Genomic DNA, 18,036 nt, shown 5'->3' on the forward strand with positions numbered 1-18,036 from the left:
GCGCCCACAGGCCACTGTTTCCCAGTTATCAGTGATATTGGAGGCAGAGCTCCTACTGCCCCTTGCCACTTTTTGACCCATTATGTTCAAGCTAAAGGGCTGGTCTAGAGGTGGAATTTGGGGGATTTCTGTCTGGGCCGAGCCTACCTATTTATGTTAAAGATTGGCGACGGTGTCCCTGGTTATTTTTGTCTTGGGTTCATGGTATTTAACCTCTTACTTATGTTAAGTTAACAGAAAACAATTTAAAAATCAGGAATTAACTTTGAGGGTTTGTTTTAATCAAAAGAGATATATGCTACATTGAATACCTCACAGCAGGCTCCAGATTGCCTTGGATTATTATTATTTTTAAAAATATATCATTATTTTGCTAAATATTTGTTTGGCTCACCTCTTGGCATGGGTGCTTAATGCTGAATGATAGTGCATAATCTGACATCATATGTTGGTTGCCTCCCAACATCTACGGGATGTCCACCTTCTTCATGAATTAGAATTACATCCTTGGAGAGGAAGTGCATAAATAAAAGTACCCGTTTCCGTACAAACAGCAATTGTAGCTCTTTTATTTAGTTATACTTCAGATTGCTTAACAGCTAAACCTGATTTTCCAGAGCAGAGCAGGTTTTCTTCTGGAGTTCCTACAATGTCAGCTTCTTAGAAGGCTTCAGCAAAACGACTGAAATTCTTCAGCCAATAGACATGGGACTGCAGCGTGTAAATTTCTCAGGTTACAGCCCTGAAGATTCCTCAGATGCTTGGCAGGGTTTTTTTGTTTTTTTAAAAATATATACACATTCAACTTCCAACTACTGTAAAGTGATAGGTCTATTGCACAGTGACAAACATCTGGCTTGTTGTTTTTTATGGGATTAGGCACCTGTAACAAAAATGTATTGTTATCATTAGCAACCTGTATGTTTTTTTGCTGTCTGCTGCAATCTGTCTCTGCATCACAGGAGAGAATGGAGCAGAGTACAAAAATATGCCAGTGGATTTTAACTGATTTGGTATTTGTGCAAGGTGAACTCCCTCTTCTGCGCCTCCTTTCTCCTCCCTGAATGAGTCAGCCTCTGGTAGAGAAGCCTCCAAGCTGTTAAGACTCTCAGATGGAGGACGATCCTGCTCTTCATTAAACTGAACTGCATAACAGAGACCACTGGGTGCCGGGTTCTGGACCTTTTCATTCATGGTTTGAAGAGGTAAGCATGGATTTTAATATATACCCGGAATTGTTACAAGCCAAACTCTTCCAGTGAGATTGGACCTACAGCAGCCAACTTCACAGTTTTGAGGACTGGTTTTTTATTATTATTCTTTTACCACATTCCTGCTTCATATACCTCTGTATAATCTGATGGAACCTCTGAAAGGCTACACAAAAGCTGGGCTGTCAAAATCACTTTAGAGTTTTGAAAACTTGCTTGTTAAAATGATTTTCTAATTTGTAGTTGTTTGCTTAAATGATAACTCTAGTGTGCACTCACTCTGGAAGGAAAACGGCTTAATATTTTTATCTATTTTTACACATGGAAGATGGTGGAAGGAGTAACATTTTATGCATGTTAATCTTATAGTGCATTGTGGTGAAATGTACCAGTATGTTCCTTTCATAGGAAGGGCATTAGAAATCAGACATGTCTTTAAAAACAAAGTACAGTAGGAAATAAATTGGGTGGATGGCAGGGATTAGAAATTCTGTTTTATTGCAAGAATGTAGCAGATCTTTGAAGGAAGGTGTTTTGCTTTGTTTTCTTCAAAATAACAAAAAAGTTTCAAGTTGTACAAAATGTTCCACCATGAAACAATTTACATTTGAAGCACAGGAGTGTTTGAAGGAAAACAAATTCACACAAATCAAAATTTTGTCATCTTTAACTACCGTAGCTGATTTCAGGCTATGTACAATTTTAAAGATTAATTTCTTTCAAGGCAGAATCTTCTCCACCCAAATCCTGTAAAACCAGTTCCAGAAGCTTGCTTTGCTATGAATAGACAAGTAATTTCAGCAGTACACTTTTGTACTGGGTCGTTAAACCTTCTCTTTTGTATTTGTAATTTCCCATGACTGAGATAATGATGACCATATTTTACTAAATAGGTCATTCCTTAAGTGCAAAGCAGAATACATGTCTGCCTGCAAAAATGCTATTTAGGGTGTGAAAGTTGTGAGATGAGATTGAAGCCTGGTGATCAGTTTGGTTTCTAAGACATGCATGTAGTTAACTGCCATTTTGGCCTAATCTAATTAACTATGTGCTGTGAAGACCTATTCTCGGGGTCACTACAACCTGTCACTACACTTGCCTCTGATGACTGAAGGTGGCCCAGATTCATTTAACCATAGAGTTGGAGTCCATCTAGTTATACAACAGTCTGCTTGATGAAGTCCAGAGATACAGCAGGTGGTTACTTAGTTTCATGACTATTTGCCCGCCACCATGATGAGCTGAATTCAGTTTTTAACACACCAATGCAAAGGAGACCCTAACTGTATTCATGGTTACGCTGAGAAACTTTTTGCTGAGAAGGTTTTGTTTCTGTTTCCCCTACTTACTGTAACTGTTCTGCATAAACAATTGCTTCAGCTCCCATAGTATTAACTACTATGCTCATTAAGCTACTACAGAACACGGTTGCTGGTAAACCGGAGCTCCTGAAGTGGTGTAAACCTTTCTGTGGTTGATTCTTCTATCTGCTGCATTGCAAGCTGTGCACATTTAATGGATAAACCCGATTTAAGTGCTCCCCATAGACTTGGGTGCCACTGCCTAGTTGTTTTTGACCAGACCTTTATTGCTGGTTATCTAAAGATCTGTGTATTACATAGATGATTACCTCAGCAGTTGAAAGTGTGAAGATGCCCTTCTTAAAACACCAGTAGTTAGATAGGCTATTATTATTATTTCCTCTGTGTAGAAGGATCAGATCATGCTTGCTTAGGAGATCCTGCTGCCAGTGACTTTCACCTGTTTTAAATCTGTTTTACAAAAGCTCTGACATTCTATATACTTTACAAAACTTAATTTTACTTCCAGCGTGCTATCATAAAAACTGCATTAGCAACCCTCCAAGTATCCCTGCTTTCCAGGGACAGTCCCAAATTTACAGAAAATGTCCCAGTTTCTGATTTGATCCCAGAATGTCATGCTTTTCCTTGGGACATCCCTATTTTCATTGGAGAAATGTTGGAGGGTATGACGTTATCTGACCCCTGAGCCATTTGAAGGCAGCCCTGTATAAGGAAGTTTAAAATGTTTAATTTTTAATGTTTTTTAATATGTTGGGAGCTGCCCAGATTGACTGGGGCAACCTAGTCAGTCATTGGAGAAATGTTGGAGGGTATGCAATAGAGCAGGGGTGAGTAATCTTTTTGAAGTTAATGGGTGCCTTATGAGGAACGGCTTAGGGAGCTGGGTATGTTTAGCCTGGAGAAGAGAAGGTTAAGGGGTGATATGATAGCCATGTTCAAATATATAAAAGGATGTCGTATAGAGGAGGGTGAAAGGTTGTTTTCTGCTGCTCCAGAGAAGCAGACACGGAGCAATGGATTCAAACTACAAGAAAGAAGATTCCACCTAAACATTAGGAAGAACTTCCTGACAGTAAGAGCTGTTCAGCAGTGGAATTTGCTACCAAGGAGTGTGGTGGAGTCTCCTTCTTTGGAGGCCTTTAAGCAGAGGCTTGACAGGCATATGTCAAGAATGCTTTGGTGGTGTTTCCTGCTCGGCAGGGGGTTGGACTGGATGGCCCTTGTGGTCTCTTCCAACTCTATGATTCTATGGATGCATTTCCTTGAGGGCGCAACCTCTTTCTCTCCTCCTCCTCCTCCTCCTCCTCCTCCTCCTCCTCCTCCTCCTCCTCCTCCTCCTCCTCCTCTTCTTCTTCTTCTTCTTCTTCTTCTTCTTCTTCTTCTTCTTCTTCTTCTTCTTCTTCTTCTTCTTCTTCATACGTTCATTCTCTTTCTCCCACACAAACACCTCCCATCCACATACACTCAACACCAGCATTATTCCCATGCACCCACCCATTCTCTTGTCCTCTCTCATCCATTTACACAAATGCCACACACAGGCAGGCATGCAGCCAAGCACGCACACCATTCACCCACAAGCCATTCATTCTCTTTCTCACATAGGGCAGCACCTTAGAGCATCACTGAGAAGGTTGTTCTAGCTCTGGTGGTCCGTAACTGAGCTCTTCTCTTTCTCCTGGCACATATGAAGCATGTCAGGGACTGGCTTGATGAAGAAGAGTGATGGGAGCCTGCCTCCCAAGAGCAACACCCAGGGAGGGCTCCGAAGACTGAGGGCTGATTTCCTTAATGGATAGGTTTGATCTTCTTGCAGTCCATGGGACTCTCAAGAGTCTCCTCCAGCACCATAATTCAAAAGCATCAAGTGAGATAGTAGCAGTGATTTATTTGAATAGTGAGAACTTAGAATCTCCACAAGTTTCAGGAGGGATAAAATAAAGGCAGCTGTAATGCTGCTAATTGTCTATAATATACAGTAAACCTATTTTGTGTTTGTTTCTTAATGTTGCCCCCTGCAATTAACCCCTTTTCTCAGTGCTACAGGAAACTGTCCTTAATTTGTTAAGGTGTGGATTCTGGAGCCTGGGGCACAGCGAGAAATTAAATCTTGTGGATACACAGGATAATAGGTAAAATAGAGATGGGAGAATTAGGCCAGGGTGAGATAAAGAACAAGGAGCATGAAGTTTACAACCCAACATTAGCAAGTGTACACACACCTGCCTCTCCTTCCCCAGGAGCCTGGTTATTTAGTTCACATAGACAGCTGAGGTACAATTTGGGAAATCAACTTGGTACAATATGGTCCATCATGTACGGTAGCTGGATAACAGCTGGAACTTGAGGATAGTGAAAGCCTTGTTGGCTAAAAGGGAAAGTCCTGTCCGGAGCTGTGAAGGGCCACACACAGGAACAAGGGCGTAAGGACAGGGGTGTGTTGTAGGAGCAGCAAAAGCGATCTGAGGCACACTTAGGAGCTTACCTAGGAACTACGGTACTTATACAGTATAAATACCTTTTCCACATTTGAGCATTATTTAGCTGTTGATCCATCCATTCCCCCCCCATTCAAATTAGACTGGAGTACTCCACCCCTGAATGCATTTGAATTTGTATATGAAGAGCAACTTTGATGTTGTCCATTAATACGCATAGGAATTCCCTATTCTGTTTGTTCCCACCTTCTAATTTGTTGATTATATTATGCTGATTAAGACCAACAGAGCATGCATTCAGATAAATAACCAAAAATGCTCCACCCGGGAAGTGTGAAACTAAATAATACACAGTCTTATTTAAAGCCCTAAATGGCCTCAGTCCAGTATACATGAAGGAGCGTCTCCACCCCCATCATTCTGCCCGGACACTGAGGTCCAGCACCGAGGGCCTTCTCGGTGGTGGCGCCTGTCCTGTGGAACACCCTCCCATCAGATGTCAAAGAGAAAAATAGCTACCAGATTTTTAGAAGACATCTGAAGGCAGCCCTGTTTAGGGAGGCTTTTAATGTTTATTTGTTTTATTTCATTTTTCTGTTGTAAGCCGCCCAGAGTGGCTGGGGAAACCCAGCCAGATGGGCGGGGTAATAATAATAATAATAATAATAATAATAATAATAATAATAATAATATAGTATTATTTATTTATTCATTTATTATTTATTTATTATTATTGTCTCAGGCAATTGTGAATTCTCAGCACACACCTTTGAAGTTTTCTGGTTTTGTGCAAGGGGTCTCCTAGCAGCTCTCAGCGCCCTTAAAGGATTACAGTTTCTTTGGGGAAAAGATATAACCAGCAAACTGGTATAAGACTGCTTAAAATGTACAGTGTGGGTGCAGCTAACACTGAGCTGTGGATGTGACAAGACTATACTTCTTTTAAAAATTACAGGAATGATATCTAAGTTTGCTAATACGTACAAGCTGGCATGCCTAATGTTTATGTGGCCAGTCACTAAGATCTGGATGCTGGACTAGATGGGCCATTGGCCTGATCCAGCAGGCTCTTCTTAAGTTCTTATGCTCAATGTTATGCAAATCCTCATTTGCCCTCCTTTTTTCGGTGACGCATTTCCCTTTTTTATTATTATGCTTAAGTGGTCACCCTGTTAAATTCTCCTGCCATACTATAGATTGGTTATTACACGGAGGCCATTTCCAGCAGCATCTGCATGGTAAACATAGCTTCACCAGGGTCCTTATTTCACCTGCGTGCCTTTTCCTTGTGATTCCGTGCCAGTTTTGGAGCCAGACTTGCGCTCCTCACATGTGAAATACCTTTTGCATCCCTCCTTGACGCCAGCTCATCCCCCCCCAAAAAAGCCATCATTCCTTTAGTAATCACCACACCCAATTACCACACTCCCTTGTCCAAACAGGATGGAGTTATCAAAACTAAAAGTAAGCATGCGTGGATTAAAACACACACACCCCATGACAGCAACACAAAAATGCACCTGCCCTTCATCATTTTTTCAGCCGTTGAGAGCTGGTATTGTAAGCTTCTTCACATCATGATGACTTGGAGATGGGAGTCCACCCAAGATTGTTTGCTATTTTGGGTTCATGTTTGTTTGTCAGCTGAATACAAGGGTGCCTGTCGCGGAGCTGTCGTATTGTGAGTACCCTGGTATATGCTGAAACTATGACTCACCAGCGTACGACAAACAAGCGAAGTAGTGGCCAAATAATCGGTGGTCACTGGTGTACATGCGGTAGATGGATCAGACACCGCAGAAGAACTCTCATCTTGGGATGAAGAGAAAGGGATAAATGAGCTTGGGAGCTTAATCTTACAGAGAACAATGAGCTGCTAAACCATGAGATGTCTAGGCAGGAGACCATAGCCTCATAAATAACAGTTATCAAATGTGGATAATACAAATCAAGATCTATTGCAGTGAAATCAAAGCCTATCTTTAGCTAGCCAGACAACTGGCATTATTATCAAAGAGATCTGTGCCAGTTTCTTTTGGCCTGTGATAAAGAACGGATGGATTTTGCCACCAGATCTAATTACTTTTCTGACTTCTTGTAGCCAAATGTTTTAAATTACATAGTACATGTGAAAAAGGAGACCCCAGTGGTGGGAAAGCAGGTGGAGCAGGGGAGGTGCTTAACCCCTTCCATATCAGCCATCTTCTTTACACTCCAATATGTGCTCCAAGTTACTTTTTTGATTGTTTGAAGAAGCAGTTGTTGCTTCTAGGGTCTAAAAATTAAAATCAGCATATGAAATCCAGACCTTCCCATCCATTTAATTTCTTGCCCTCTTAGGGTTGCCAGGTCACAAGGCTGCAGTCACAATTTGTACTGTTCCCCAGCCTTCCCAGAAGCATTTTTTTTATATTTTTTCAATTGCAATGCAAATTTAACATCCCAAGACATCTTGCAGATATGCATTGTTTCATTTCAAATCATCCCACCATGAGCTAGAGCTCAGAGGAATATTGGCCCGAGGGGCTGTAATTACAGCATTTTCAAGCTGCATGCTGAAAAAATATTAGTTGGGTCTCCTTTGGGAAAATTAAAATAAGAGCAAGTGAGGAGGAAATGGGTTTTTTGTTTGTTTCAACTTCAGTCACTAAAATTATCAAAACGATGGGGGGGGTGTCATTATTTTTGCTTCCCTCACCCATCCCCATTTGTTTTAAAACACCCAGATAAGTCAACGGGAATTATACTGTATACCAAATGTCTTATACTCTGGCTTGAAAACTGAAATTGGTATCATGCATCGTTTAAGATGTCCTGTATACTAGAAAGGTTTGTCAACAGGGCAAAAGTGAGTAAAATGCTTGCACTGTGGCCCAGAGCAAGCAAAGCCATAACTTGGGAGGGAATTTGGGGTTGTGGGAGCTGTTTGTTTGCCTCTTCACACACTTGATATAGTTTTGGGAGGTTTTTAAAGTTGACAAGAATGTGCATCCTTCCTTCCTTGCTTTAGAAAAGTATTTACCGGTACATAATGAAACAACAACACAGGCATGACAGCCTTAACAATTCTGGAAGAGACTCCTAAACCTCAAAAGCAAAATGCAAATGCAAAATGAAATCCAAATTTGCAACATGGAGCCTTTAATTTATATGTTGGCATACCAAAGAGTGTCAACAGTCTGTGAAGGTGGAGTCTTGCAATGAAAGCTTTGCCAGGGTCGAATGCTTATAAAAACAAAATTCCTCTCGTTCAGATAGCATGGGAAAAATAAAAAGCAGCCACAATGAGCATCCAGCACCTTTCTTGTAGCTTTTAAATTGATCAAGCACCTTGGGATAGCCTTTCTTTAGAATGGCAGTAGCTACCGAAACAACATAAACCCGAAACCAAAAAGCAACTATCCCCACCCCGTCCCCAACAAAGCTTATCTGATAGTATAAAAAGAGTGGCTACTAGGAAATGCTCCATGTTGGCGTAATGCCCAGTGAGCATTTCAAAACAATTTCTTACAGAAGGCTTGAACATATTTGTTGTTGTTGGGTGAGAAGAAAAGCTTCCCGTCATATGTTCTGCCTATTGCACTTTGCCAATGAATATGACATGTAAATTGAAAGGGCAAGGGTGTTACTAATATTTTCATGATCAACAAGTAGAATTCTGAAGCTTATGCAAAAAGGTATAAATTAATAGGTGTGGCAGGGCCAAGGTTTTTGGCCTCAGTCTGATACTGTTTTCAGAGTCATTTATGAAATACTTGTTTTAAAGGGCCTGAACAATCTGTGATCCACCAAGCCAGTTGCTACCTACTGACCTAAGTGTACTGCTAGATGCTCAGAAATAGCCTTGGTGTCACCTTCTCCAGCAAGCATTAAAAACAGGAGATGTATTGTTCTCCCATAGGTTGATGATCTGCAGTCAGCTTGATGAGTCACAATTGTTCAGGCCTGTTATTCAATGCCCCGGTTGTTACAATACTCGTGATAGCAAACAATTTAAACTTTCTCCTTTCTTTTGAAAAAAAGAATCAACTAGAATCCCTTGGCTGGGACTGGTGGAAGAGTCTATCTCTCTTGCCCCTTTATCGTGCTGCAGAACACCCTGGGAATTGAACGTAAAACATGGTGTTGTGCAGCACCTTCTGATCAATGTACTGACATTTGCTTTGTTTCCTATGGAGGACTTGGCACTATTCAACTGTCTTAGGGACTCCAGATTTCTGTAGGGTTTACCCCTTAGCTGTTTCTTCTATCGAATATCTCCTGCAAAGGCAGTACAGTGGTACCTAGGTTTAAGAACAGCTTATTTTATGAACAACTTGGATTAAGAATGCTGCCAACCCGGAAGTAGGTGTTTTGGTTTGTGAACTTTGCCTTAGAAGCAGACCGTGTTCCACTTCCTGTTGAGTGTGTTCCAATTGTAAATTGAGTCCCGTCCCCCCTCTGCTATGGGAAAGCATGCCTTGGTTTAAGAACGCTTTGCTTTAAGAACAGACTTCCGGAACGGATTAAGTTCGTAAACCAAGGTACCACTGTAGAGGTTTAGGATCAGAGTTTGCCTTCTCCTAGGTGGGCTACCTTCCCAGGTTGCCGAGCCTCATCTGCCCAGGTGGAAAGTAGTAGTTGATTTTAAATTTAATAATGTTGCAGTCACTATATCCAAGCAGTGTGTGAGCGATTACGTTGAATATATACTCTCTTCTCCTGTTTTTGTGCTTTTTCTGTGGCACAGTCATTTATTGTATCTAAAAAACTGGTCTTTTTTTGTCATTTGTACCAAAACTTACATGTACACACAGCCAGTTGGAGGGAAGTTGACGCCAACCATTATTTATTTAATTGGATACTTTAGCTCGTTCCCTTCTTTCCCTTTCTAAAAATTGCCACCAGACTTTTAGTTAGCGGTGGTCATGCATAAGACCTAGAAGCTCCTGAGTCCTTGTTTAGTTGTGTGGTCAGGAATCAGACAGCAGAGGGTCTCTGCTGAATAGTCTAAAGCAGAGCAAATAAGGAATGCCAGCTTTAAAAGACAACAAAAGCTGCTGAGGAGGGTGGGCAGCTGTTCCTGCCTCCTGTCTGCAGAAGAAATGTCAGCAAGCCAATATTGAAACCTCTCTTACAGCAGCTGACTGCTCTGTGTGTTGGGGAAAAGGAGTCTCTCCCATTCCTCCGCATCTCAGTGAAGCAAATAGCCCATTCATATTATTTGAGACCTGTGTGAACTGACAGCTTAAGTGAGGACTCGGGTCCTTGCTTGAGATGTATTGAGTTGTGGCTAGTCAAAATGTCCATGTGTAACTCCAGGTTTGAATCAGAGACAATATCCCACTGAATACCAGCTGCTTGGAACAACAACAGGAAAGGGCTATTGGCCGATTGGGCATTGTGGGAAACAGGATACTTGGCTAAATAGCCTGACCCATCAGGATTCTTCTTATGTTCAGTTATATGAAAGCATCTGGCATCTGGAAAGTGAGGCTAAGGAAGAGCTGTGGTCTCATTAGTTTAGCCTGCCATTTATGTCTTTTGCCAGATTGGGTCTCCTCCCACCCACCCACCCACCGCCCCATACTTAATCTCTCGTATTTTTACTTTCTTTCAGTGCACCGTAAAGAAAACACCTCTGAACAAAATGACAACCTTCACTGTGGGAAAACCGTCCCCTAACAAAAGTGGTAACGTGGTGTCATTCTTTCTGTTCTGGTTCTGTTGAGTTAGCCAAGGGGTTGGGGAAAATAACATAGCCCCCTCTTTTTAAAATGTCAAACCAACAGATTGGCAAAACGTCTTCCAACCCTTTGCATTTTGTGTCAGCTGTACTTCAAATTTAACTACATGCTGATTAACCCTTGTTTTTTTTTTTTTTTTGGTTATGCTATTATCTCAAACTGGTCTTGAGATCAGTTGAGATGGCTGCCGCTACACCTCTACTTGCATTGGTCCAAGTGGATCTAGAAACCCCATTGGACACAGTTGGGCTTCCTTTTGAGCAAAAACGCATAAGAGTGTGCTGTCAATGTCTTGCATTCAGCCAGAAGCACCTCACAAATGCAATATAATCATTTTTTTTAAAAAAAAACCTTATCAAGCAAAAGCAGAAGAATCTTTTTTTGCATCAGCCACTAGCCATAGCAATAAAATACAATAAAATGTACTGAATATCGAGCTTTTGCTGACAACAGTACATTTGTGCAGAGCTGCAAACTGGAAGAAAGCAAATGTTTCAACTCACTCAGAGAGGTTTAGCTTTCATTAAAGCTTTAATAAAATCTTGTGGTGGGGGAACTAGTTCAGAGAGGTTTCAAGGAATATGGCAAATGTGTGAACAGACTTTGAGTGCAATCCTGTACACAGTTAACTGGAAGTAAGCCCCAGGGACCCAGGTGGCGCTGTGGGTTAGACCACTGAGCCTAGGGCTTGCCGATCAGAAGGTCGGCGGTTCGAATCCCTGTGATGGGGTGAGCTCCCATTGCTCGGTCCCAGCTCCTGCCAACCTAGCAGTTCGAAAGCACACCAGTGCAAGTAGATAAATAGGTACCGCTCAGGCAGGAAGGTAAACGGTGTTTCCGTGTGTTGCTCTGGTTTGCCAGAAGTGGCTTTGTCATGCTGGCCACATGACCTGGAAGCTATACGCCGGCTCCCTTGGCCAATAATGTGAGATGAGCGCGCAACCCCAGAGTCGGTCATGACTGGACCTAATGGTCAGGGGTCCCTTTACCTTTACCTTTAAGCCCCATTGTACTCAGTGAGATTTACTGCTGAGTAGACCTGCAATAAATAATAAGATTAATTTGAAGAGTTTTAGATATGGTGGCTTCTTATACTGGATGGGATGTGTTTTCAGGTTTTTAAAAGTTTTATATTGATTCTCATTTTTGTATTATGTTGTATAGCACTTTGGATGGGATTCACCTAACGTGCCCCATAAGTGGAAGCCATGTGCAAATATTTCCACTTGTGTCATGGAACTTTCCCCTTCCTCTCCCCACACCCCATGCTCCCCCAGTTGGTCCCAAGGGAGGGCTGGCAGAGTCCCCAGAACAGTGCATGGGATGGGGGAGGAAAAGGGGCACAGTCCCATTAGCCAAGTTGAAATGCTTGCACAGATATAATGTTTGTCATGGCTTGACGTTGAAGCAATTATGGGAAGCATTTGGAAGCATTTAGGAGGAAGACAATGAGAAAAAAAACCAAGTTTACTGAAAATTGGGTTGATGTTTTTAATTATGCATTGGAAAGATAACACCATGATGTTGGTCAACATTCTAAGCCTATAGGACTGCATCCTTAAGGCGAACCCTGGTATAGTGTCGCAAGAGATTTCACATGCAGCGGGCTCTGATCCTGTGCAACCCAGCCTGGTAGAAAAACTCACTGAACTCAATGAAGCTTGTGTCTCAGTAGAAATGTTCAGGGTTGCACTGTAGGTATTTCTCACAAAATAGTTAATAGTTGTGTGACATGTAGGCAATAGTCTACCACCCTGATTTCAGCTTTGAGGTTTATCTGGGAACTTTCCCAGTCCCACACTCCTCCTCTTAATTACTATTTTAAGATAGAGATTTTATTAGAAACTATAGCACACATCAATGAAATCTGCAAAGTGAACAATGCTGCAGCTCTCCATATATTTGATCAAAAATAACATTTGTTATGTAATTTCTAATTTTCTTGCCTGTGCACTAATAGATACGAAGAATGCTTCCATTGCAATGAAGAGTAGACAGCAAGTTATTAATGAGGTCAACAAGAAGAGGACCCTGTTACAAGATAACAGCTGGATAAAGAAAAGACCTGAGGAGGAAAAGTAAGGGGGGGGGACCACACATTTTGGCTTTTATCTTGTTGTGATCTACTAATTCAAACATTGCCCAGCAGCTTGGTATTGTGGCCTGCCAAGAGGCTTGCCGTGGACAAACTTCATGTTTTGTAGTCCTCGAAAGGCATGTGACAGGTATAGGGCTCTATTGAGCGATTTACGACTCAATTAGGAGCCACTTATGTCGCCAGGCACACTCTCGCTGCGGTTTCTGCTCCGTGGACCCGGGCTTGGTAGTGAGAATGCAGAGTTCGTTCTCCTTATTTCACGCACAGCGGTAGCTTGTATAGCCTTTGGATAAAAAGCCTTTTAAGAACACACAAAGTCCAAGTTCTTCTAACTACTGAAGTTTATTTACAGAGAAAACAACAAACGTCCTGGCGAGATCGCAGACATCTTGCGACTGTCTCCCAGGCAGAATCGAAACCAACTGTTACACAAAGAAATGCTTCCAGTATATTCTGTAACATGATATCTTCCTCAGTGGTCAGGTGGTACACAGTACACAGTTAACCCCTTGGTTACTTGTTACTCCTCACAAGGCACAACAACTCTTCTCGGTAGGTCTTGCCACTATGAGGCAGTTGTGGAAACTGAAGGTCTCCGCCTTCCCATAGCTGCCCAAGTCTCCTCCTGTCCAGGGTTTTCCCAAGCAATTTGAGACTGCACCTGCATGCCTGCCTTTGCTCCTGCTTCATGCCTCTCCTGGTCCTGGGAGACCAGGGAGGAGGAGAGCTTGTTGCAGCAGGAGTGGGAGACACTCTGGCTTCTTCACCAGCCTGATTCATCTCTGCCTCTTGGCCTCCCTCCTCTCCTGTTTCTGCTTCTGTTTCTGGACAGATTCTCCCTGCTTACTAAAACCTATTACCTCTTCAGCTTCCAACATCTCCTCCTCCCAGTCTCTCTTCTCCCTCTGATCATTCACCATCGTTCCACTCCCAATCTGACCTGAATCCGTCTTCCCTTGGTTGTTCCCCAGCTAGTGCCTCCCGCCATTCCTCTGCGTCCAACCACTCCATGACATCCCGCCTCTGAACAGGAGGTTCTAATGATCAGTTATGTTTAATAACCACTAATAGATTGATGCTCCATGAATTTGTCTATCAGAGGCACAGCCCACCTTTTCCTCTGTTGTATGGGATCTTTGGGATTTGAATCTTGGCCCTAGACCAAGAATGGGGAACCTGTGCCTGCCAGATGTTGTTGGACTGCAGTCCACACTTTTCCTGAATGTTGGTCACTGGTTGCCCATCCCTGTCCCAAACCCACAAGTTCTTGCTAAATGGCACAGAAAGGAGTTGGCTGCTACAGTAGCTGGGTAGCCAGCTTGCTTCTTCTGAGATGCTTGCCTGTGCTTGCAGCTCTTGATGCAGCCATCATCTTCAGAGAGAGGAGGGATGGAAGGCAGGCCACGAAGGCGTGTGTGTCTGTGTTTCTGTGGTTTTATGTGTAATCTCAATAAAACTTCTCCCAGGGCTAGGCGCTGCAGATCAAAGGATAAGATCAAAGTACTTCAGGAGATGTTTAAATTAAACACAGGTAGCACAAGAGATAGAAAGATTAAAAATGCTTCAGAGAAAGCTTGTAGTATGTTGCATATTGCCAAAGCATGCAGATGTCAGAGTTTCACTCCAAATGGCAGGGCACTTAACACTTAAAACAAAACAGCAAAAGTAGGAGAGGTCTGGGGTGTATCTGTAAAGTTTCCCTTGTCCAGACAACATCTGTTACATCCAATCTATTGCATATCCAATGGTGAATTTAACTCTGTGCATTTATGGGGTGCCTCATGAATTCTCCAGGCATTCCTCAATGATAAGATCAGTACAGACAAACAAGCTTACCTGAAAGATGGCTAGCTCACAACTACCCATATTCTAAAGCACATTCTCTGTTAACAGAGGGTAATGGTGAGGTCCAACGATCCTGGTCAGTACCTTGCATGACCTGACTATGGACAGTGTACACTTCCCAGAATCCTCTGCTCTGCACATATAGACTACAGCTACAATATTACAATCAACAACTGCTGAAATTCCTCCTTTGACGCGGCTGCTAAATTTAGTCAAGACAATCAAAATATTTATTAAATATCTTGAAATGATCACGTTTGTTGTCTCTCAAATCTGGAACAGAATTTTGTTCCATACTCATTTTTAAGTAAACCGACCTAATTCACACCTCCCAGGCAAATACATGGATTAGAAGCTCATTATCCTTTAGGTTTTGCACTTTTCCAAAGTTTCTTAGCTCAAAAAATTACCAAAATGGGGGGGGGGGATTGCACATGCATATGTTTAGTAATGCATTTGTTGAAATACATATTTAAATGAGTATTTTGCGATAGCACAAATTTGCAAATTAATGTGAAAATGGGATGGAATGGATTTATAAATGGTCACATGCAAAACCAACAGAGACTGGAAACAGACTGACCCATGTACTCCAAATCTGGACATTGTAGATGCAGGAGTTCCAGGGCAGATGTGCAGAACTCCTTTGACCCACAAATCTGACTGGAAAGGTTTCCTTCAAGTTTTGAAAGTTCAAAAACTACTGGTTTTGCTTTCATAATGGAAGAATAGGGCTTATGGCCATCTAGTTTATAATAGTCAGAAGGTGAGAGCTGAAAGGAATCAAACAGTATTTTGCAGAAGAGTTATCTGTAGAGCAAGGGAAAAGTTTAGCAAACAAAGCCTGATGATTAAAGTATGTGAACTTTGCCACACATGTTGGTATTGGGTCCTTCAGTATTGGACTCAAGATGAAGGCCTTAACTCCATTATAAGAATAAATCTTTTGTGCTCTGGCAACAGAATTCATTTATTTGTATTACATTAATAACTTGAAACTCAAGAAAGCTTGATAGCTCCATGATTTGTGCATTGTAGCTGCAGAATTATAACTTCCAAGAAGTCATATGGATAGCTATATAAAATCTGAGTGTATGTTCATATGCTGTAGCTTCAGAGTGTGTTGTGTGTGTGTGTGTGTGTGTGTGTGTGTGTGCGCGCGCGCGCTTGGTGAAAGTATAGCAATTTATGGAGCAGAAAGGATCCACACTCATTCATAAATCGTTGTGTAAAAATGAGGAGCTGCATCTGAACAGCTGCCCAGGGCTTTTATCTGATTACATTACCAATATATGCTACATTTAGAAGTAGAATCAGTAGAAAAGTGTTGGCCTCTTGAGTATTTTCCCTTTGTCAGCCTCTTCCTACAATGACACACTTCCTTGAATGGGGCCTTCAGACAGCATCATTAGTTTATAGGCACTATATAAATTAAAATAATATGAAATATTTGGTTTATTGCAGCGCTGATGAAAACTATGGCAGAGTGGTCCTTAATCAATACAAATCACAAGATGGTTTACACAGGTACAGTAGCATATTAATCTTTATAAGTTTCTTCCATTTTTTCCCAACTATGGAAATTTATGCAAGCTATGGTTGTTTGTTCTCATTAATAACCTATAGCAGAGCTGAGGAACTTGAGATCTTCTAGACGTTGTTGTAACTCACATCAGTCCTGATCATAGCTGTCAACTTTTTCCTTTTCTCGCGAGGAAGCCTATTCAGCATAAGGGAATTTCCCTTTTAAAAAGGGAGAACTTGACAGCTATGGTCCTGATCATTGGCAATGCTGGTTGGGACAGATAGGAGTTGGAGTCTAACATCTGAAGAATTTACTTTATTGGTTAAGCAAAATCTATTTCTTTGATTGCAATGCAATATTCCCCTTGCAAATTACATATAACAGTGACAGAATTCTACATTTCAAGTTAAAAATGTGCTGGATCTACCCACTGCTTTTAAAAAGGAGGACACAAGATGGAAAATGGATTTGTAATATGTCATAACTCCAACAAATTTTTGAAGAGATAGCTAACATAATTAGACCCACGTTAAATGGGAAAAGACAGCTGTGAGATGATATTGACTATTGAGGATATTGCCATGTATTCACACAATACTAGATTCTCTGGAAGTGTGAAGATAATTTCTCAACTCTTTATTTGTTCAATTTAGTCAAGAGAATCAAAATATTTATTAAATATCTTGAAATACTCACCTCAACTGTGATATTGGACTATTTCAATTTATTTCTTATCTCAAAAGATCAGTTTTTAAATTGCAAAGGTGAATCATCTGACAGTCACTTTGGTGACTGAAAATCTTCTTTAAAGTGATTACTGTACTATCCCTCAGTTACTATAATTAATTAATATTTCTTAATGTCAGGAGCACAGATGAAAAGGATGATCAAAAAGCTTTGCTTAGCCGATATAGATCTGATACAGCTTTAGACAGGTAAGAGTTTTATATAGATGGCTGTATTGTTTTGTATTATAAAGTTTGGATGCTCTCGGGCCTTTGTACACAGCTACACTGCACATATTTCTATAAATCAAGAAAATATTTAATAAAACAAAAACTAGGTGCAGCAACCTCCTCTACCTTACAAAACTGTAGGAAGAAGTGACATAGAGAAAACCACAGGATATTGCCTACGTACAAGGAATCATAACTTCCCCCAGTCTACCACATTATTATAGGAGCATGCCTCCCTTTCCCTGGAGCTGTGTTTCTGAAATTCCTCAAACTCATATGGGAGCATAACAGTCAAATAAAAGGCCTATTTGAGTAAAATCCCGCTTCATAGGTCCAATGGCCTCGGTCCATTATACCTGAAGGAGCGTCTCCACCTCCATCATTCTGCCCGGACACTGAGGTCCAGCACCGAGGGCCTTCTGGCGGTTCCCTCGTTGCGAGAAGCCAAGTTGCAGGGAACTAGGCAGAGGGCCTTCTCGGTGGTGGCGCCTGCCCTGTGGAACGCCCTCCCAACAGATGTCAAAGAGGAAAACAACTACCGGTACCAGACTTTGAGAAGACATCTGAAGGCAGCCCTGTTCAGGGAGGCTTTTAATGTTTAACAGATTACTGTGTTCTATTTTTCTGTCGGAAGCCGCCCAGAGTGGCTGGGGAGACCCAGCCAGATGGGCGGGGTATAAATAATATATTATTATTATTATTATTATTATTATTATTATTATTATTATTATTATAATAAAAGGTCATAGGATGCAAAGTGCTCACTCAGCTTACGCTTTTGTAGCACAACAATTGTTTTGTGAGCCCCGATATGCCCCCAGGTCTGCTGCATTGCTTACATGTTGCTCAATCTTCAGCAGCATGAGATCCTTCAGAAGCACCACTTTGTGGCAGATATACAGTAAATGGCAT

The 18,036-nt window shown here is 41.6% G+C and overlaps 1 protein-coding gene across 10 annotated transcripts in view; it reads left to right on the forward strand.

Moving 5' to 3' along the window:
* The first annotated feature begins 843 nt into the window (after positions 1-843).
* Positions 844-18,036, forward strand: part of SCEL (sciellin) — a 51,006-nt gene continuing 33,813 nt past the window's right edge. For 5 of the 10 annotated variants that reach the window (XM_088667482.1, XM_088667483.1, XM_088667484.1 and 2 more), the window contains exons 1-5: positions 1,067-1,205; positions 10,574-10,646; positions 12,661-12,778; positions 16,108-16,170; positions 17,035-17,103. In XM_088667482.1, the coding sequence (XP_088523608.1) occupies positions 10,604-10,646; positions 12,661-12,778; positions 16,108-16,170; positions 17,035-17,103 (293 nt within the window). In that variant the 5' untranslated portion in view covers positions 1,067-1,205; positions 10,574-10,603. Of the gene's footprint in view, positions 1,206-10,573; positions 10,647-12,660; positions 12,779-16,107; positions 16,171-17,034; positions 17,104-18,036 lie in introns of all 10 variants that reach the window. The other 5 variants (XM_035115239.3, XM_035115243.3, XM_035115241.3 and 2 more) reach the window with 3 other exon arrangements.

Source organism: Zootoca vivipara, chromosome 4 (assembly GCF_965207765.1).
Source record: "Zootoca vivipara chromosome 4, rZooViv2.hap1.1, whole genome shotgun sequence".
Lineage (NCBI taxonomy): Eukaryota > Metazoa > Chordata > Lepidosauria > Squamata > Lacertidae > Zootoca > Zootoca vivipara.